Below are 23,656 nucleotides of genomic sequence, written 5' to 3' on the forward strand. Positions count from 1 at the left end.
TCTATCACCACTGATGTCACCACAGCAGACTACTTAATTTCCAGACTGATATGTTGATAAAACTGAAGCTTAAAGCCATTTTACGCCTCAAGAAGAAAGCTCAGAAGCTGTATTGTACTTTTATATGTTAGGCCACACATACTAAATCCTACATTAAAAATTAAACCAGGCATTCATGTATCTTTTAATAGCCATTGTTTATCGATTTATTCATTTTTAAAAATTTCTATCAATTTTCTGTTAGTATATTCGAACTGCTGTACTGTACCTCATCATCACCCTTGTAGGGGGTGGAGCCCTTCCCTCCGGCGATGCTAATGCCCAGCCCCTGCCCAGGGGCACGGTGGATGTCTATAGAGAGCTCTTCCTCCTCCACAAGCTCATCGTCTGACACTCCTTCCACCAGCTCTGCTGTTGGTAACCGCTCTTCCCCAGGTATGATTGTCGCCGTCACAGTCGGCTCTCCCGCCAGCTCACCCTGAAATGACGTATCTGATTATTTGATTGCACACTCAAAAACTTTCCATTTTTTGTCAGTTTTCTGGGGCACAGTAAACTGGAGTGGGCAGGGTAAACCATGGACCTGTGAAGAGTTAGACAGCATCCTTATCAGTGGCCATCATATGGAAATCTGTATGGATAAATGTTTAGCTTCACATTCGAAGAATAACCAAAGATAGCTGATGTGGGGTGATTAATTTATTTATCTGATTTATGTTTTACGCTGCACTCAAGAATATTTCGCCTCTTATATACATATATATCCATATACACACACCCACACTGATAGTATCTGGTATGTCCTCTGTAATTAAAGTGAATACATGCAGTATAAAACAAAACACTGTCAATGAAAGGTCTTCGCAACTTTGGAAAAAAAATAATCGTAAATGAACGTAACAAAGAGGTGCTCTGTCTCAATACAGTACATACTGGTGTTTCTTTGGCTGCAGCAGCTTGAGCAAGAATTTCCTGAACTTTTTTGGCATCATCTCTGTCTCCGCTGAGATTGATACGTTTGTTCTTGAGGTGATGCGGGGTGTCCCTCCGGCGTAAACGGTGGTCCTTGTTGGCCTGTTCGTCCACATCGGGCGAGAAACCCACGCGAGTTGTGCGCTCATGACCTTCATCCTACAACACAATGACATAACATCAGAAACTGTCTGAAAACATTTCCTTTCTTTCATTTTTGTAGATGTACTTACATTACTATATATACAATATATCAAACTCTGATTCATACATTTTTACATATTAACTGATGTGTCACTGTTAGTCACATGTATGTGGCACGACGAATAATCATCATCACATGTGTTGGTCATGTCTTGACGGCCTCAAGGAAGAACAATTTCTTAGTAAATTGATCACTCATGCTTTGTTAAATAAAGATACTGCTTCCAAGTATTTATATCATAGCTTCCTATTCGATGTTATCTTTCATCATTACTCCCACCATATAATAATACACCTTTTCAAATTGTGCTGCCTCACTGAAATGTCATGTCAAACACACTAGACACATTGATGCGCTACCTGATGCTTACAGGTGGCAATATGTAAACCATTGCTCTGTGTGTGGGTTTTTTTTAAAATTATTTTTGGTACCACAGTACTAACTTCTTAATGGCATAAGCAGCTCATGTTTACCTGCCAGCAGCCTGCAGATGCTTGTGAGTTCTCCCCTGGGCCTGGTTTCCTACACCTTAAATGCTGGCTGCTGATATGGAATATTTCTGAGTACACCATACAACACCAATCAAGTAAATAAATAAATGTTTATGTTTTCCCCCACACGCCATCAATGCAGTAAACATCACTAGGGCTTCAAAGTTCACTTACCTCAGAGTCTTCGTGCTGGCTGTGGCGTTCCTCTGTCTCATCCTCATTCTTCTCAGCTTTCTCTGCATCTGACGCAGGTGCTGGTGCAATCACCGTGGCAACCGGTGTCATGGAAACCTTGGGTCGCTCTTCATATTCAGCAGGATGTTCTTTCCTTACTCGTTCTGGTTCTGCAATAATGCAAAAGCAATTCCTGAATTATTTTCTGCCATTCTTGGTGGTGTTTTGTCTATTTGCTTTGTATATAAAAAGCCAGGCCAGTCTCAACGCCAACAAACAATAATACTTTTCCTTAAATTTTCTTCCATTTTAAGAAAACTCTACGTAAATCTAAGAAAAAAGATCTGTCAATTTAAAAGTACTTAAAACTGTGTAAGTTTTACATTTGTGTTCAACACAAAGACAACTGTAAGATTTTGTTAATTCTTTGCAATCAAAGGTCTGGTTATCACGTAACCATAGAATAAAAACCATGACATGTTTTGAGTGAGTGAGTGAGTGCTTGGGGTTAGTCGACAAAGGAATCCTTAGGGTACATGTAATGAGCCTCCTTGTTGCCGGACGGATCTCCACCGCTCTTTTATCTAGAGTTGCTTCACTAAGATGACTTACCAAAGGCAAGTAGCATAAAGCCGCCCCGTTCGAGCCATTATACTGATACCGGTCAATCAGTTGTTGCACTATCCCCTTAATGCCGAACGCCAAGTGAGGAAACTACAGCTTCCTCTTTAAAGGTCTTAGGTCTGACTTGACTCAGGATTGACCCAGAATCTACTGATCCTAAACTCAGCTATCCGGGCTGGTCAGATGATATGTTTTGATATTTTTAAGCTGATTTGTCTCACTTTTAACATCCAGCAATTGCACTACATGCATTTCTGCTTCTACATCATGCTTCACTTATAACACAGATTTGTCCCTCATCAATGGTGTTGTAATGAGAGAGAGGTGAATACATAACTAAAATAATCACTTATGAATTAAAAATAAATAAGTAAATGAAAAAAAAAAAAAATTACCTTTTTTGGCAATTTCAATGGATGATTTCCTGTCTCCGAAATCCACATTATCCATGCTATCGTGATCTTGACTGGACCATCGAGGATCACTGTCTCGTTGTGGAAGAAATACTCGATCCTAGCAAACATAATCAATAAAACAAAGACAATGATAAGACAAGGATTGGACTGGATTTTGTAGATTGATGAAACATTCCAAGATATGATAAACATCTAATGATTTCATGGAATTTTCAACTTATTAATATGCTGTAGTATAGTAGGATGATTACCTGGTGAAAAACTATGCGAAGTTATGTGATTTACTGTACACGTCACATTAACATTTAATTGTTTTTTCACTAAATTAGTGTAGCAGAATGATTACTTGATAAAAACAAATTCCATACAATTGCAGTGGACTCTAATACGTATATCAAAATCACAATGAAGTTTAATTTTTGCTAATTTTTTTTTCTTTGCTTGCTTCAGATTTAACGTCACTTTCAAACTTAATTTGGCCTAATTTCAGCATGTGTCTCCCCGTGGCAGGTCAATGCTGCCTCACTGGAATGCCATACACCAGACATAACAGGACACGACAAAGTTACTTTCATATTTCAAGGTTTACTTGGTACCATATGAATTATGGTAAACAGCAGACTTCATTTTCCAAAATCAAAAGCAATAAAAAAAAAGCATGTCAACAAAATAAGGACAATATATCAAGTTTGTTTTAAGAAGCACTTTTTTTTATCATATAATGTCATGCTAATGAATATTCATGTTAGAAAAATGTGCAGAGTATTTGGTGCATGGCATACGGTGAGATGCAGAAGTTTTTTCATGGTGGGAAATATCAGCCAATCAGGTGGTAGCACAACTGTTACCATGGTTACAGAGTGAAAGAGCAACGAAGTGTGTACAAACATTGATTGGTTCGCAAGTAAGATCAAGAAAGGGTGGAAGGTATGAGTTTAGGACTACTTAGATTCGAAGTTAAACAGATTACAGGATCTGACGAAAAGTGACGGTGAACCTGATGGAATGTGAAAAGGAAAGTATCTTGGTAACAGATATAGTAGGAGACTAAGTTTCTGGGTGTATGTTACAAGATATCAATGTTATATGCCTGGAGAAACACTTCTCATGTTCCATTCCCTCCATGGAGGATAAGGGTGGGGCGAGGGGGACAGGTAGGTGACATTCATCACGTGATTGCAGCCATTTTGCTGATTAGTAGTTTTGGGAACATTTTTGTTGTTGTTTAAATACGTACCCACTCAGATATGGGCTGAAAATCATTTATATCAAACACATATAGACATAAAAAATTCAAATGGGGGAAGAAGTAGTATATTCTTGTGGGTCATTTGACAGCCTAAGACATTCGTTATATTGATCAACTAGTGACAAAGACTCAAAACATCTCATCGATATGTCAAATTAAAGAAGAAGAAAACTTAAAATTATGACACTACAGGCTGAAAAGAGCACATTTTTTTCTATCTGGTGGTGCCTGCTGCATAATTTTGTGATTTTTCCTCGCCATACCCGTAAAGCCTGAAAACTGCAAAGCTGGCATAAATCGCTGAGTCCATCACGTTCTCCACCTTTAACACCCTATAATTTATGCAGGGGGTGTGTTGCCTCTCAACCAATGAAAGTCGTTAAAACTGCCGGCTTGTTCGTGTAAACTCAAAACCTATGCCCAACATTCCGGTGTACCGATCATCAAGTGGAAAACGAACTGTACTGTTCGCTACCTTCTGGGGAGAAGAGTTCTACCGGAAATGTACGAACTGCACTTTGGCGGTTTCCGACAGCAATTCTCCTCCTAACACAGAAGACTTCAGGACTAGTTCTTAGGCAAAATGGAGTCGCCCACAGCAGATTTTGGCACTGACTTTATAACTTATCAACTTGAGGTACATATTAGAATTTTTTTATGGCATGCACCTGCGAGAAAATACTTACTCTTTTCAATGGCATTTGTTTGATATTAAGTTTTCTTTACGGACTGAAGATGAATTTTATCAAGCATCAATTTATCTACATCACACGGGTGGGTCAGGAGCTTCCATATGAAGAAAACATTTCTTTATCCGCACAGACAGAAATTCTCACAAAATATCTTTTCTTGAAATGTGAATTTTCTGACAGAATTTATGTATGTTTTCTACAGAAGAATTTTAATCCAAACTTGATTTTTGAGCCATCAACGCATACTCCTTACAGCCCATGCATTTCACTTTTCATCACTCTCACCAAAGGCAAATCTTGTACAGAAATCTTGAACACCACCAAGGTCATTGAGGTTATGGTGATGAGACAGGAAGTGACGTCAGAAAACACGAACAATCTCAACCTTTGTCTCTGATAACACTTTAAACACATGCATTCTCTTTATCTCGAGTATGTACAACATGATTCTACCCAAAACCTGAAACGAGTTTATTCATGAATGCTGATTAAATAGTTCTGCGACAGGAGACAAGTGATGAGGCTAAGCCTCAACAAAAGCCTATGTGTGTCTCACAGGCATCAAAGGTCAACCTTGTCTATTGGTGGCAGAGATGTAAAGCAAAAGGTAGTAAGCGACATATGCGCTGTAAGGAGCATGTCGTCCACTGCTATGTGATACTGTTGTCAGATCGAAAACTACACTGAATCAGACAGCATCCAATCATCCAGCTTAATGTCAGACAAACCCTCTAAGAATCTTACTTTTTAGTACACAGCTATCAGTAAGCACATTTTTAGGTGTAGCTGGACCACACAAAGAGTTATCTCCCTTGGAATGGTTATTCCCAATTTTACACAACGGCTTCTTCACAGCAAACCTTTCTGTCATCCCCATCAGTGAACAAACAATACCTTTGCCCTTTGTGGCTAGGTAGGTGGTATGTGTCTAGGTTGTGGGGTTGGGGAGAGAGACATTAGCTGTCTGTGAGTTGTAAACCTAGGATACTTAAATGATGACTAACATGTAAATTGGGGACTATTTCTCGACCCTTGATCACAAATTTAAATTTTTTTGCTACACACACTGCATTGCCTCTGATTTTACCGTCAAAAATTTGTAAATGCTTAACGGTAATCAACATTGTGTGTAAGAACTTTCCTTTACAGGACAGTAGTCAGGTTCATGGGTGGGGGAAATCAACCAGTGCCCTAAATAAACCACCGACCTTCGGCAGGTCAGTGACAAGCCTCCTGAATTGTTGTTTTACGATCAGAATAAATCTTTTTTTTAATATCAGAGGAGGGTTTAAAACTAAAAACCAAATCTTGAAAATCATGTAACTTGTGGAAAGTGTGGGCCATCCCAGAAATTTGTCTTGATGAAGACAACTGTACATGATTGGAAAGCCTTGAAAAACAGGAAGAAAATCATAAAATTACCAAGATCAAACATAAAAACAGGTGGATATCCAGTTTCGTTTTTCGAATTTTTATTTTTTTTTTATGGCCCATCCATAGAACACCAAAACAACTGGTGTGGCCTAATTTATAAAACAATAAATTAAATTTACGACAAAATTTGAAGGCTGAAATTGCTGTACATCTTGGTCCTGATGATGTGTTTCACTCACCTTATCTTTACTGTCCTGATCTTTAGGGATAATGTGGCCATCAATCCCTTTAGATTTGTGGAAAAGTTTGGCGTGTCTGGCCTTCAAATCTCGTGGGTGAGGAGTATCGTGCCGGATGAATGGACTCTGTGGACAGAAACAGACAACAGTAGAATATTTACTTACTCATAGATTAGCGGGACATTCGTTGGATCATTTGAGCTTCTACATTCTGACACAGTTTGCGAGGCCTGCTTCATAAAACATTCTTTGTAAGATTCTTGTCGATTTTTCCTTAAATTAAATCACAAGGGAAATGATATATGATAAATATAATTTACAAAGATTTGTGAAAGTGAGCTTAAGTTGTGAGTAATGACAAGTGGGGACATATTTTTAGACGCCTTGACAGTTTCTTTGTAAACTCTCACCCACCTCATCGTCATCTGATGCCACCTCTTCTCCGCCCTCCTCAGCGAATCGGATGACACTGTCACGCGGCCGTTCATTCCTCTCACTCCAGCTCAGTCGGCTGTCCTGGTCAGTGGCCACACTCCCCCGTAACAAGTTCTCTGCAAACAAGTCAACGCATATAACATGTCCGTTTTAGGGAAATGAAGAAAAAAAAATTGATCTGTACAGTTGACAGTTGCTCTACACTAAATACTAAACTTCAACTTGAAAAACATGCAAGTGATTTTTAAGAAAACACCAGACAGAGATCAATTTTGGTGATAACAGTTTCTCAACAACTAGTGTTAAATTCTTCTGAAAAGTGCTTATCTTAACACAGGTCTAGGCCTGGCTGAAGCGTGCTTAGTGTTAATCTGACCTTAGTTAGATGGAATTAATGAATGTATCCCTACATCAAATGTTGTCATACCAGTTAAGAAATTACTGTAATTTATCAAACCTTTCACATGTTTGCAAAGTGTTTATTCAAGCATATACTAAAGGCATTTTTCTGTGTTGACTGATAAAATTATTCTTTTTGTGAACCCTGAAATTGGCCAATCCAACCAATGTAGTTTTGTCTCCAAAATCAAATTAAAAAGCTGCATAAATTGCACTGCAAGTTGCTCTTTCATATGTGAAAAGGTTGAGGAATTAGATTTGGGTACTAAGCTAAGTGCACCTCGTGAAATCATGTCCTGGTGATCATTTGACTGCCATCATACAACATACTCTAAATTACTTGAGGGGTGAGTGAAAACCTCGACGTTCAGTACATTATACCATAGAAGTTTCATTAAACACTTTCGTCACAAGAATAATAAGGCAGTGTTTTTCACAGATCACAAAGATCATCTTAAGTAGAATAACAATACCTGTATACTGTGACTAGTGTGCCTTTATTTATTTATTTATTTGACTGGTGTTTAATGCCATACTCAAGAATATTTCACTTATACGACGACGGCCAGGATTATGGTGGGAAGAAACCGGGCACAGCCTGGCGGAAAGTGTGCCTTTAAGACTAAGATCTTACAAAACACCAGTCAGCTTGCTTGGTGGAGGAAGTGGAGTGCACAGAAAAACCACAGTCTTTTGGCACGGAACTAACATACTTTGTCGTGGCACCCGTATTTTCAACACAAATCACATTCAATGTGAATATTACATTGACAGGTTGGCGACCAATTTCCAACAAACTGCATGGAGAGCCACGCTGACTGGCTGACAATACATCATGACGGCACGTGTAGTAGCTTCCACAACCACCCTAAATGACCAAACATTTCATCCACGATGAACTTTTCCGGATTTTTTTTCCGGATTCTGAGAGTTCTGTTGATTTTAGAAAGGTGTTTTGAGGTTTGATGAGAACATGGGATGAGCATATTCTCCAGGAAAATCTGTTATCAGACAGACGTGTGTTCTTGTGTCCACGTGTCAGTCCTATCAGCTTGATGGCAATTCACGCTGAGAAATGGGATTTCACATTGCATAAACCGTATCAAAAACAACTGTAAACCCACCCATGCTCTCTGTATGGAAACCTTGCTGAGGCAGCAGAAAGCAGGTGAGAACTTCCTGTCCCGTCCTCTCGTCAAAGTCGGTCTGGAACTTGAGCATGGGTTTGGCCTGGTTCTCTGACAACCACAAAGCTTGTAGGTTCAGGTTAGCCACTGTGATGGGCAGGTATTCCAGTCTGTGGGAAGACAAAGATTGATGGATTGACTGATTGGCTAGTTTATTGGGGTTTGCTTTTCTTGTTTCGGTCTGGTTCTCTAACAACAAAACAGCCTGTAGACTAAGGCTGGTTACTGTAATGGACAGATATTCATGTGTTGAAGTTCAAACGTTTATTTAAATACGATATCGCTGTCAAATTTAACAGCTTGCTCATCAATAACCATTAACAGTGTAATTCCATTTGTAAAAGAAGAGAGTTAATGGTACACTATTATAACCATCAACGATCATTGCAATCATCAGATATATTGTTCTTATCTCATCATTTAAAGACACCTACCTTTACTCTAATTACAGTTACATGTTGTTTAATCGTCCAAACACAAGTTTCTCATACCTGTTCCCAGACACGTCCATTACGTGTAACGACTTGAGTTCTCCCAACTCCTGTGGTAAACGTAACAGCCGATTCTCTCTCAACGACAACACGCCCAGTTTGCTTAATCTTCCAATCTGTCAAAATTTAATTTATGTATTGATTTTGATTACCTTCTTCTATATAACAATTCACATACCCTATTTCTTCTAATTTTTGGGACACCTGGTCTGCTCACTTTAACCAATATATATGTCATTGTAGCATGAATATTGAGTTTCTTTTTTTTCCTCACATGGTGAGACCATTGCAAGAACAACATACTCACATCTTTACTTTTCCAAAAGGCTGGTAAAGAAACGTAATATTCTAATTTCAACACTACTAATATCTGTCACAAAAATTAGAAGAATTAGGGTATGCTACAGCCGTCACGTTTGTGGAAGTCACTGACTGGAAAACGACCGACCTCAATAGAACTTCATGAAAGAATGCATAAAATTCTATGAGCACGGTTGACCACACTAGAATTTTTACTTCAACGCTGAGAGTTGCCTTAATACTTGACGACAAAAATTGAAGATTAGTGCTTAAGTCCAGGGATAAAGTCGCATGTTAAGGACTAAGTCTGACTTAAGTGTAAGAACCTCTCCGACTGTATGTGGGAAGGTCTGTCAGCAACCTGCACATGGTCGTGGGTTTCTCTCGGACTCTGCCCCGTTTCCTTGCACCATATTGCTGGCCACCGTCATATAAGTGAAATACTCTTGAGAACACCAATGAAACAAATAAATAAATAAAGTGTAAGAGAACCTCTGATCCTGGGCCCATATTTATCAAACGTCTTAACACTTAATTCAAAAATACAAGCACAACTAGAATTAAAATGTTTTGCTGGAAGACATTTAAAATTTGTCTCAGGATTCTTTATAGCAGAAAATTGCACCCACTCATAATTTGAGTTCGTTACTGTTCTGAGTTTGGCTTTTCTAAGCACTTGTAGTTTATGACTTGGGTCAGAAGTTGCTTGATAAATGCCAGCCCTGCTAGATATAATACACATGTATACCTGACTGAGCACTGCAGCTCTACAGCCTTCTTACCTCTATCGGTAGCTCTGTTAATCTGTTCCTGTCCACATTTAAATTTGCTAATTGTGACAATTTTCCAATAGTTATAGGTAAATCCTACAAAAGAAAAAAAAGAATGACATAAAAGAAATACTCACTGCATTCCTTTAAACTACTCAGGACTTCTAACACAACTCTTGCCGAAAGATCACTTTAGTTGATGATTTAGATAAAAAAAAATGACTTACATTAGGCCACATCTAGTTCAACTGCTGTTTTATGGGAGGACTACATATTGAAGGAGAGTATATAAATTAAGTAAACCAAACTAAAAATCACAACAACACCAAAATAAATCTGGTGATGCCTCAATGATTTAAAGATTTTTAATGGATGTTACATTTAAATCAGGACAAAGGCTTTAGGTTTACATAACGTCCTGAAATACAGAAAAAATTTCACGAACTGTTGAACAAAACACCGAATAATAATTCCCTATTCACGGGATACTCACATTCAGCAGATTCTCTGTTAAAATGAGTTCTTGCATACTTTCACAACTGATATGTTGGAGAAAAATAAAGAAATAATTAATACAATGCAATTGTGAAGACAATTTCGACACCAATAATAACTTCCCCAAAAATCATACTGAACGATTTCCTCTATGCAATGACTATCAAATTAGTTGTGTGTTACCACTGTTCAAGACTGCAGACATCTATCAACTGCTGTTTTCACTCATGCCTACACGTGTGGACGCAGAGGTGAAATTACTGTCTAAATAACAAAGAGAATTTCTACAAAACTGCCTCACAATCTCAGAAGACCAAACTAGGCCTTGTTGACTATCATCATTTGCATATGCTGTGCAGAATGCTCTGTTGTAGAGCATTCTCAGAATATCTTCCAGTGTTGTTCCTTTCCCTACACCTCTCCATGTTATCCTTCACCTCGACATCTGCTTTCCTACTCACTTACTGTCTCATACAAGTGGAAATACCTGGATGTGCACCGTTTTGGACACAAACATTGTATATAGGATTTTTTTCGGAAAAATACAAGAATTTCTCAGGAAATACAAAATTTGATCAGAAAAACGATCCTTACCTTCCTATGTGAGGGGTGAGGACAAGCAATCTATTCTGATCGACTTTCAGTATAGACAGCTTCTTCAGTTGTCCTGAAACGTGACAAGAAATAAGGGGAGACAATCAGTGGCAAGGTAGAAACTCTCGGTTTTCTTGTGGACGAATGAATCAATGATTACAGGAAAACTCTGGACAGAAATACATCTGTTTGCACTGATGGACTTAAACTGAACACAGCAAAATGAAGCTAAATATATATCAAAATTATTAGCTGTTAACTACATTAAATTAAAAGTCTAATGATAAGATTGATGAAGACATAGCTTTAAGACAGAATTTAATTTTGCAAACTTATTTTAGTGAGTGAGCGAGTGAGTGAGTGCTTGGAGTTAAACGTCGTACTCAACAATTTTTCAGTCATATGACGATGAAGGAATCCTTAGGGTGTATGAGATGTACCTGCTTGTAGCAGGACGGATTACCACCGCTCTTCTATCTAGTGCTGCTTCACTGAGACAACTTACCGAAGTAAGCCGCATCGCCCCAGCCATTATACTAATACAGGTCAACCAGTCGTTGCACTATCCCCTCATGCTGAATGCCAAGCGAGGAAGTTACAGCTTCCTCTTTTAAAGTCTTAAGTGTGACTCCACCCAGGACTGATCCTGGATCTACTGCCCCTGAAGTGGATGCTCTACCAACTGTGCTACTCGGGCAGGTCAAACTTTTTAGAAAAGCCGAAGACAAGCGCTATGTATTTTCTTGGATACATTCAATTACATACTTCAAGATTTTAAGTATGTTTCAAATCCTGGCCATAATTAAATAAACCAGCCACTTGCGGAGAACTCTTAAGCTGAAGAAAATCAACTTTATTTAAAATCTCTCAAGATTTCTGAAACTCTCAAAAGATCATTTCTTTTTTTTTTTTATACATTCCGTTGCCTTAAAACATTTGTCGTGACATAACCTGCATAGGCCTGTTGCATGCTTTGATGGACGAGGCACCATTTCTCGTACTTTCATTCCTCAAAAACAAATCTCGCGTTATGCAACAGTTTCAGCTTTGTAACAAGGGAGGCAATTCAGAGCAGGCCTATTTACATACACATTTACAGTCCTTGTCTTTTAAGGCATATGTGTAAACAGATGTTTTTGAAACTTGTGGTCGGGCTAAACTAAAATTCCCATGTTACAATACAAGACCAAACCTCTAAAACATATGTACAAGCTGTCAGCAATCAACATGCTTTGTACATGTATCTACTCCTCTAGCAAAACTTATCTTTCTTAGTCAGCTGTTTTTGTTGCACTTATCTGGTTCACAATTATCATCATTCACTACAACACAATGCCCATTGCCATATCACATTTGTAACAGGCTATCCATGGCTAACAAACTGGCTATACAACGCACACCAGCTATGACACAGTAGACAGATTTCGCCCCTCACAACGGCGTTGTAACAAGGGAGACGTGTGTGGAGGTTTGGTTGTGTCAGACTCACCGATGGTGTCTGGCAGACATTCCAGGCTGTTCTGTGAGAGGAACAGATCTGTGAGGCTCTGTAGACCAGAGATCTCGTCAGGTAACACCTCCAAGCGGTTTTCTGATACATCCAACTGGGTCAGCCGTTTCAGCTTGCCTATTTCCTACAACAACAACACAGGTCAGCATGTTTTATTTATTTGATTGGCGTTTTAACAGGCTATATCGCAGATTTTTAGCAAAAATTCCACATTCGCTGATCAAATAAAATTTTCTTTATTTGCCAAGAATAGCTCAAATTACTGCTTTGCAGTAAGTATCTGACTCGTACCTGAATTATTTATAGTATTACAAAATTATTCTAAAGTTTGAATAAGTTATGTGACTTACTTCATGAATTTTTGGAGCTTCAAACACCCCTTTTTTAATCAGTAACGTGCACAGACAAGCCTGATATTTGGTGAAAGGTATTTATTTGGGCGATTCTAAAATGGCCAAAATGTGATTTGAGTTTTTACCCATGATCTCCGGTACAACCTCTTTAATGCCCTTACTAAGAATTTTGTTTTTCCCATTCAGGTTTATTGAAGAGTATAACCACTGTCCTGCACCCAATACCCCACAAACCCCTGACCTAAAGCTGCAGGCAAATCAGCAAAAGCTGAAAAAGGGTCGGAGAGCTTCATGTCAAACTGAAGAATTTAGACAAAAAATTTTTTTTAAGGTAACAAAATCCAGTACAGATATCAGATGGCAGCAAACTGGGTTTGAACTCAAAATACAAGAATGTCAAAGTCTCAACACACATTTTGTGTCAAGTGACATTAACCCATGCTTTTCTCTGTTTTCAACAGAGAGCGCAATTTATTTATTTATTTGATTGGTGTTTTACACCGTACTCAAGAATATTTCACTTATACGACAGTGGCCAGCATTATGGTGGGAGGAAACCGGGCAGAGCCAGGGGAGAACCCACGACCATCCGCAGGTTGCTGACAGACCTTCCCACATACGGCCGGAAAGAAAGCCAGTATGAGCTGGACTTGAACTCACCGAGACCGCATTGGTGAGAGGCTGGGTCATTACGCTGTGCTAGCGCGCCAACCGAGCCACGGAGGCCCTAGGGAGTGCAATTAATTAGTTATCTATTGATGTATCTTGTCCCTCATCTTTCTAACAAGAAAATCTTATATTGGGTCTCTGCCCAAGGCTGGGTTTGAACTCCCACTCATGCGTCAGACTTACCACAGGGAGATCACACAACTCGTTGCAGTCCAACCACAGCTCCTCTAAACAGGGCAGGTTGCCTATTGTCTCCGGCTAAAAGACAAATGAACACACCACGATAATTATATTTATTAATAACAAGACAATTTATCAGGATTCAATTTGATAATTCATGATTAGTGTACTGTATGGGTCTCAATTAATTTCTTACTCAATCTAATTTCACATGGTTGTATTGCAACTCTACTTGTTAAATTGTTTATTTTTTTGTTTTTTAAATCATCTGGACTAACATGTATCATGGTTTAACAAGACAAAAGAATACACAGAGATTAAATTTTCACATTATAGTTAAAATTTTAACTTCTTCTGACTGTTCACTATGATTCGTATATATACCCCAACAATCATTTGCTCTTGATCTAATTTTAACTCAAACCATCAGCAAATTTAAACGTGTACCACAAATAATTCTGATCTGACTGTTTAACTATGAGTCATCTGAGGCTGAAATTTTCATAAGCACGCGGACTTACAAGTTCCTCGATTTCGTTGTTTCCCAGGTCAAGGCTTTGGAGTTTGTTCAGTGATGATAAAGACGATGGAAGGGTTTTTATCATGTTTTCTCGGAGCTCCAATGACACCAAATTACACAACCTGAAAGACAAAACATAACCTTATTTATTTATTCACCTGACTGTTGTCTAAAGCTATTCTCAGTTTTACGGGAGGCAGAAACTGGAGTGCCCGTGGTAAACCACAGGCTTTTGGCAAGTTACTGACGAATTCACCCACTTGTGATGTACAGATGTACATACCACACCATTGGAAGGAAGGGGGTCTTCAACACCAGTATATTCCACTGCTTATTGCCAAGAATGTCCGACAAGAAACAGGGGGTCAGTTTCATAAACACTCTTAAGTCACATTTTTTGTGAAAGACGTTCGCGATGTGATTTATGAGAAAAGTTACCAAAACTCATTTACAAATTTGTGTGAAAATCGCTGTCTCAAAAGGGGCTTGAAAGGTGAACCCAAACCCCATCTGTTCTAATGGCTTAAAGGCTAGCACACATTCCGGTTTATAATAGTTCCTACATGTACATCATACGCTGATAATTCTTGACATTCAGTCAACGAAATGAAAAATGGCATCGATGGGTCCAAACACCCCCTCTCCCCTCCCCCTCCACCTTCTTCCACTCACCCAGCCCATTTTAAGAACAATGCATACTTACTTGCTAATATCTGGAGGTAGTCGAGCAAGAGAGACATCGTTAAGACCCAGGTGTGTAAGATTCCGTAGCTGCGTTAACCCGTCAGGTAATCTGGTAACAAAGAAAGAAAAACAGATCACAGGTAACTGTACACCTGGGAAAGATTCCGGCAATTCCACCTGATGCTCAGAAGTAATTTTTATTAGGCCAGGTAACCTGGGTATATAATACTAGAATTAAGGCTTATGACCTGGCCCAGAAAGCGGTGTAGACAATAAACATGTCAGATCTGGCCGTGGCCTGGATAAAGGGTGAACCTTAATGTTTCTTGGTATTTTCTTTGAAGTCACTGTTTCCCAAAATTGTCATGTTTTTAATAATTAGGTATGGACTCTGACATGTTTATGTGCAAATGAATAGATTTTGGTATTTTTATCGCTTATTTGACAAACCTTGCATGCAATTTTCCAAAAATGAGACATGCGGGTACATACATGATTTCTTTATTTAATTGATTGCTGTTTTCACCGTATTCAAGAACATTTCACATACACGGCGGTGGCCAGAACTATGGTGGGAGGAATACGGGCATCATCCCACGACTATCCGCAGACCAACCCTCGCACAGTCAGAGAGGAAGCCAACATGAACTGGACTTGAACTCACTGCAACCACATTGACAAGAGGCTTCTGGGCCATTGTGTTGTACTAGCAAGCTAACTACTCAGACACAGAGTAGACGACAAATTGCTATGGGGAAGAACTCATGTCCCAGTAATATATAACCTAAGACAAGCAGCAAGCAGTTCATCATTCACTTGACCTTCCTGCCTAGACTGATCAGATCACATACATGTACATTGTGTCACATATATATATATATATATATATATATATATTATTAGACGGCGATCCTAGTGATGCTTAAGACAAACTGCTATGCACAGAAATTGAGCTTGAAGCCTGTTCAGGTGATATCCCAAATACTACACGTGATTCTGCAGTCATCAGATCCAGAATGCAGACTGCCCAGTCTAGTACTGATTATGCCCTACTTTATGGGTAAAGAGGTCATCAAGCCAAATGTAGTGCCACGCAGATTAATAAATATACTGGTGTGTTGTATACACTCCACACATCTAAAAAAGTGCCATAATTAACGTGTGGGTCAAATCAATCGCACACAAGGAAGAATGATGTGAGGTCACTTGTAACGGAAAATGACGTATGCTTTGATTTAATTCCTTCCTCATGTACCTGCTATTTTTACTTTAACAAATCACTGTGTATGATTGTCAGGGCTTGGCGCACAAAAGACGCAGTGTTCTATTTCTTTCAGGTGCACTGTCATGGTTTGTACAACGAAATATGAATGAAATTCAAGGAGTTTTTAAGTTTTCCAGGACCAAAATGCAATTTTCAAGGAAAGATTTTACGTAGTATTTAAAGAGGTTATATCAGTGTGCACTTGTTACTGTTAAATATCAATAATAAAGTTGCTTAAATTTATTACAAATCACATTATCAATTTTTCAAATTTTAGAACCATTTTAATAATATAATAATAATAGTTCAGGAATCCAGCAGAAAAAGGCTTTTTTTTGTCAGTTTAACCTTCTGAATTCCGTATTTATATCTTGCCCAATTTGAGAGGCAGTCACATTACATTTTGCTACCTTCAAAGCAGAGTTGTTTATTTAACAGACAAAATAGTAGATATGTATAATAAGATTACAGCCTCCATAGAATTGTTACCCTACCTCTTCTCCCCAATCAAATTTTTTTTTCTACTAAAAATGTTTTTTTGGCATAAAATAAAATCGATGCCACCCTAGTACAGCTATAATATGATGTTGTTCAGGTTTACTGGTGGGTGCCACCCTAGTACAGCTATAATGTGATGTAGTTCAGGTTTAGTGGTGGGTGCCACCCTAGTACAGCTATAATATGATGTTGTTCAGGTTTACTGGTGGGTGCCACCCTAGTATAGCTATAATATGATGTTGTTCAGGTTTAGTGGTGGGTGCCACCCTAGTACAGCTATAATGTGATGTAGTTCAGGTTTAGTGGTGGATGCCACACTAGTACAGCTATAATATGATGTTGTTCAGGTTTAGTGGTGGGTGCCACCCGAGTACAGCTATAATATGATGTTGTTCAGGTTTAGTGGTGGGTGCCACCCTAGTACAGCTATAATGTGATGTTGTTCAGGTTTACTGGTGGGTGCCACCCTAGTACAGCTATAATGTGATGTTGTTCAGGTTTAGTGGTGGGTGCCACCCTAGTACAGCTATAATATCATGTTGTTCAGGTTTAGTGGTGGGGTAAAACAAGGCTCTGGAAATCAACACAGTGCCTAAAAGCACCTGGTAAAACTTTCTGACAAAGCCTCAGCTAAACCAACAAGTACTGGACGTCTGGGTTCAAAGGCTGGTGGTCAGAGAGAAGGAAGTGTGGGTTGTTTAGTCAGCATGTTATAGGATTGCAAGTATTTACCATTGGATACTTAATTACTCATCAGCATGTTATAGGAATGCATGTATTCACCATTGGATACTTAATTACTCATCAGCATGTTATAGGATTGCATGTATTCACCATTGGATACTTAATTACTCATCAGCACTGTTAGGAGTTTCTTCCTAACAGGTCATTTCGCGATCACAGAATTTCACTGTGCTAGTGGATAGAAAAAAAAGAGGTAGTTTGGGCCAACTGACCAACACTTTGTAAACTGACATGTACATGCATAAACCGCAAGTCTCATAAAGACACATAAAAGCATATGGCTTACGTGTCCATGGATGTATTCACTATTGGCAACTCAATTACTTTACAACCCATAAGTTCCTTTGTTCTGAACCTGAAGATTTTAACATTACATGAGCATGGGAATATCACATTATGCCCAGCGGCTCAATGTGAGGAGGTCATTCCTTTCCACCATAGGAACATGGTTTGAAACTTAATTTACAACTGCTAATAAAGCGTTAATTTAATTTACAACTACACGTAATCTGTCAACGTAATTTAAATTCACATCGTACTCAGAGAACAGGTGTACAATTACTTTAGTGAGGTGGGAATTTCCTTTATAATCAACAGAACAGTTCAATTCACTTACGGCAGTTTAGTAACGATTTTTCACAGCCTATCATGCCGCACTAAATCCTACAGAGGCATAAAAGACGCGTGCTTAAGCAAGTATTGTACAACTGGGACCTATTCATGCACTAAAGCACTTTTTAAGTGGAATTTATGCATAGTTATCATGAAAATGATCTGTTTGCAGCACTTAAGATGCAAGCTACATGAAACTGCGCACACTATTTCTCTACATCTCATAGTTCTCTCAGTGTTCCGAAATAACAGTTTCAGAAGCACACTATGAAGGCCTTAAAATTACACCTTTGATTCTCACACTAAAGTTTTTCTAATAAGAAATTAATCAAGCTTCTCAGAAAAAGTCTGAACAGCCTTATAAGGTGGATGAATCAATCAGAATCAAACAAAATTTGCAGATTTAATAGTGATAAACTTTTGACAAAATAAAGTAAAAACATTTCTGGCCTTTTTCCTGTGGTCAAGACATGAGTAACGCAGAGCTAAGCACTCAGAATTATTCAATATCACTTTAGTATGTCTACAAATTTTATATTCTTCAAAATTTTGGACAACTTGCGGAAAACTTTCTTTTGTGGGGGTATGGGTAGGGTCTGTCACTAGCAGACAAGACGAACGTTGATGGTATTTTTATTAAGCCCTGGAGAGAAAAATAAAAGACAATTTCTGATTGAGTAAAATTTCAGGCCCTGACATTGCTGGCGATGTCTACGGACTAATCAGAAGACATACTGTAAATGACCTTAGATTTTGCACATGTGTTATTGTTGTTTACCTTCGCACAATCTTAGTTGGCGGCAAGATGACAAAAGAGAGTGATTAGCCCCCATCCATTTTGCTACCCTCCATGATTCTTAGCAGCTCTGGTTGTTAATCCTTACCACATGGGGTCAAGTCACTGACAGTCAGGTGGGCAGGTCTCCCGACTCATAGGCTTACCTATGCATCTCTAAATATACCCATGAATGAAACTGAAGAAAATATTAAGACAGGTGATGTCTATGACAAACCTTTAAATTCCAAACACAGTCTGAAAGCACGACCATGCCAATCCAAGAATGTACATGCTGAATTAGCTCTGATGAGCCATCTCTTCATCCTAAAGGATAAGGGCCCTGATGCCAACAATGCTACCTGTCATATAACCGTGCCTACTTTACGTGCTGTCTGTCACAGATCAATGATGGGGTGGATAAAAAGTGTCCATCCGTATTCATAGCTGACCAAAATGCTCATCTCAGCCAGATGTCCCCTCTGAAAACTACATGGCCATTGATGCTAGGCACATAACACAACCGACATGTTGATCTCCCAAGTTCTCAGTATCATGCTTTACTTTGCGAGAAAATCATTGGGTTGCTCTCGGGTCCTTTCGAAGTGAACAACAACAAACCCACTAAACATCGGTTCTTTACGCTCTGTGAAGCGTGAGCTTGTTTATTACATTCTTAAACTGTCAGTATTATTCCCTGACCGCCCTGATGTTCTCCCGGGGCGCTCAGTCAGTAACAACCACAACCAACAACTGGGATATATTTTCCTAGTCCCAGGGCGAAACTTTAGGTCATTTACCAGAATCGACTAACCAATGAAAAACTATAGTGAATTTGCCAGACATGACAGCCAATCAGTCACAGTTTTGATAGAATTACCTGCTTTCAATCAATGTTTCATGAAAATCAAGATCTTTAATTTCAAAGCCAACCATAATTTGACTTGTACCCCATATGCTGGCCATATCAAGCAACACCCAATTACAGAGTTAGGTTCTTGTTTTCACTCTCATCTCTCATAAATTCTACCTGCATCTATGTGTAAAGTTACCATCTGCCCCTACAGCTAAAGCAAACTGCTGCTAGTTCAATGAACATACTGCACATCTAGTTCGAGTACTCGTTAGAGGCACACTTTTCCATTAAAACTTTAAATTTCTGCGCATACAATTGGACTATTTTCCACATCGAAAGTACTCATTTTAGAAAAACAAAATGAATGTTTATACAAAATCATTATATAATGTTAGGGTGAACGTATCTGGAACAGCAGTATGGACTATATCACCATCAAGATAACATGGCTGTCAAAAGAACACCAACAGGTGCATGTCAGATAGACAGCTTCAATATCACAGTCTGAATCATACCGTCACCATGTCACATTTTCTATACTTCTTTCACAAATTATCCGTTTTGATATGTTTTCCAACACAGAAATTGGAAACCAGTTGCGTTCCTGTGTTTCTAGTCTGTTGCCTTGGTGAATGAAAGATAACCATGTTTTGTATTATTCAGCCAGGATTCCCTACCCACTACTTTTTGTGCACATACATGTATATATTCACCTGTCTAGTATACAGAATGTACTTTGTACAGCTCATGCATCTAGACATCAAGGGTAAAAATTGTGATCACACAAAATAAAAATAATGACCTCAAAATGAGCCCAGGTCATCAAAAAGACGAATCTGTATCATGCTAAACTTTATTAATTTCAGACACATAAATGACAGCAGTATTTTATCAACTTCCAAGTTCTACAGCATCATACATGAAATCTAATGCACTTCTCACCACTCGATCATATTGGACAACCTCAAGTTTTGTTGGTAATCGCAATGATCAGCTTAAAATATCAAACATTTTGATCCCTGTATGGACAATAGATTAGTTATAACTTCACTGATTTTTCAATCTATCACCCCACTGTACCCAGGGCCACCTTCCCCCTGACTGGCTACACACAAATACAACAACATACTGTACAGGTTTCCACATGATAGCCTTCTCTAAGAGGCGCTATCATTGCGCTGGCACTACATTGTTTGGTCAGCGCCAAAACAATGGCTCAATCAACACATTTAAATGAGTCGAGTGGCTTGCGGCTTCGCTAACGTCCCTCAGCCGGCACTGTTGCAATTTGTTAATCGATATGGAGATGCTCTTGTGTGGCTTCCCTCCAGACTGGCCTGAAGCCATGTGGAACCTTTTAACAAACACCGTGGTAAAACATGATGTTTTGTCGAAGGAGAAAGAAATGCTTTGGTCACTCTGCAGAGGTCATTAATGAGTTTGAGGTGTGGGGATAAGGGTGAAAGGATGGTGGTGGTATTGGAAAAAAAGAGGGAGAGGGACGGAAGAAGAAGGGAGGGGGTATAGGTTTTGATGAAGAGATACCAGGCTAAGAAGACAGAGTGTTCAAACTAAATCTATTAAGGCACTGTTTCTAACATGTATGCAAGAGCACAAGATTTCACATCGGCTTCCAAAAATTGGAGGGGGAGGGGAGGAGGGTGTATAGGCTTGGATGTAGGGGGTGCAACACTGAAAGGCATAGCGTAACTGAATCCATAAATACATGTACATATACATGTAATATTTACACCTATGCAAAACGATCACTGGCTCAGATGGTTGAAGCATTGGCTCGCTGTGACCAGGCCCTTGACGTCTGAGGACCTCCGATTATGTATGACTGATATGCTTGGCTTTTTACATCATACTTTATCAACTGTAGCAATCAGACAACAACTGGTCATTAGGTGTGTGCGGATATTATACTGTTTCAGCCTCTGTTCAGGCTGCAGCATCAAGTCAAGAGGTGTGTCAAATAGCTAGCGAAGGTCGGTGGTTTTCTCCACTTTCCTCAACCCACAAATCTGACTTATTATATACATACAAGAGAAAAATTCTTGAGTGTGCAATTCTACATCAATCAACATATCAATCAAAATGACCCACTGTAAGTTATTTAGGGCTTCAAAGTACAATTTTAAGATAATCTGAGAACTATAGTACATTTAGGTTCACCTGTACGGTAGACAACGCCTAATTAGCTGACAGAATTAGCAGTTGGACTAGTATCACAGATCACACTACAATAAATCTTTTCTGGTGTGCTCTGTTTTCACACATGGGTGATTAACAAGTATTTCATAATCTGATTAAGTCACTAACCGTCTACCTTACAAAATCGGCATGTTGGAACAAAAATTATCCAGGTAAATCAGGTAAAATATAAAGAAATATATTTTTTTAGTATGTTTCAAATGACGAGTTATGCTTCAAATACAAAGAGCTTCTGAAACATCTGAAAAGCTTATACAGTGTATGTATATACGTACATTACCGATACATTCTTATAAAGTTTCTAATTTTAAAGTTCAGGGTAGAAACAAAGCTTTGCCAGGTAGATGTTGAAGAAACTGTTCATTAATAGACTATAAGAGCCTATAAATCAGAAACGAAGCCATCAGCCATAATACATTTTACAATTCTAATCACACTTCTGCCTTTATTTAGAAAACTTGCACCAGCCTAACACGTACATTATTACGTGTACTTTGATGTATGATTTAGGAACGTTACATTTAGATTTACACCATTCTGTGGATCAATTCATCTCTATCATTGTTTGATTCTGTCCAATTCCGTCCTCCAGACAGATACTATTATCCTTCATAACAGCTCATGTTTCACAGCTGAAACATGTTTCTCGCTTTCCCTTACTTAAAAAAAAAAAAAAAAAGACCATTCATTCCTTGCCCTTACCAATCTTTGATTAGAACAACAAAAACTGCAGTCCTGATGCAAAATGCTACACAAATAATCCCACTTTTTTACCTCTTTATGCAGTTATTAAAACAATGATCTTCAAACAGATGATTTGATTAAATTGAAATCTTTAGTTCGTTTGATTGATGTTTTTATGCCATGCTCTAGAGTAATTTTCCTTATACGACGTTGGCCAGCATTATGGAGGGAGGAAATCTGGCAAAGATAGTTGTGAAACTCATAGGATGCTGACACGTATGACTGGAGAGGAAAGCAACAAGAGGTCGACTTGAGCATACTGTGAGAGTGATTGGTGAGAGGATCCTGGGTCACTGTGCTGCGCTAGCAAACTAAGCACTAGGCCAAAGAGTCCCCAAAATCTTTACTGATTAGCAACCTGCCGAGATACGCAACTCTCCTGTGCTCAAAATGAGCAATTACATAGTCGCTCTCACTTTTACATGAAAACCACATAAGGTTGTAGTTGTAAAACCTCAGAAACCCTTCAACCATTCAAGTCAAAATACCGAACTAATAATTTGTGGGGCCAAAAAAAAAAAAAACAAACAAAAAAAAATCCACTAAATAAGTAAAAAACAAAAGAAAAAACAGCGAACTTGACAGCTAAATTGCACATCTAAATTGCTTGTGCATGATTATTACGCAAATGATATGTCCATATTAGGTTGTAATGAGCGTATCCCTGGGTGTACAAAAGCCTGTTGGCCAGTGTGTAGTCAGTCCCGTTCCTCACAATATCTCCTCTTATGGGGTCTATATTAAAAGGCTTATCTGATAACTCATAAATATTTCTCTTTTGGTTTTGGCCGGGTATATACATGTAGCACTGAGTAGAGTATTGAATGATAATGACGATACTTACTTGGATAAGGGGTTGCTACTAAAATCAAGCACCTGAAGTTTCTTGCAGAACTTGATGTTGTCTGGAATTTCAGAAATTA

General features: G+C 38.7%; 1 protein-coding gene across 1 annotated transcript in view; it reads right to left on the bottom strand.

The window, feature by feature from the left end:
* Positions 1 to 23,656, bottom strand: part of LOC135463687 (protein scribble homolog) — an 85,105-nt gene that overhangs the window by 42,637 nt on the left and 18,812 nt on the right. Inside the window, 16 exon segments of the mRNA XM_064741066.1 lie at positions 269 to 478; positions 934 to 1,131; positions 1,843 to 2,012; positions 2,862 to 2,979; positions 6,437 to 6,562; positions 6,851 to 6,987; positions 8,395 to 8,567; positions 8,949 to 9,064; positions 10,031 to 10,114; positions 10,512 to 10,557; positions 11,108 to 11,180; positions 12,597 to 12,741; positions 13,823 to 13,897; positions 14,341 to 14,461; positions 15,043 to 15,132; positions 23,578 to 23,656. Coding sequence (XP_064597136.1) covers positions 269 to 478; positions 934 to 1,131; positions 1,843 to 2,012; positions 2,862 to 2,979; positions 6,437 to 6,562; positions 6,851 to 6,987; positions 8,395 to 8,567; positions 8,949 to 9,064; positions 10,031 to 10,114; positions 10,512 to 10,557; positions 11,108 to 11,180; positions 12,597 to 12,741; positions 13,823 to 13,897; positions 14,341 to 14,461; positions 15,043 to 15,132; positions 23,578 to 23,656 — 1,961 coding nt within the window.

The sequence above is a fragment of the Liolophura sinensis genome, chromosome 3 (assembly GCF_032854445.1).
Source record: "Liolophura sinensis isolate JHLJ2023 chromosome 3, CUHK_Ljap_v2, whole genome shotgun sequence".
Taxonomy (NCBI): Eukaryota; Metazoa; Mollusca; class Polyplacophora; order Chitonida; family Chitonidae; genus Liolophura; species Liolophura sinensis.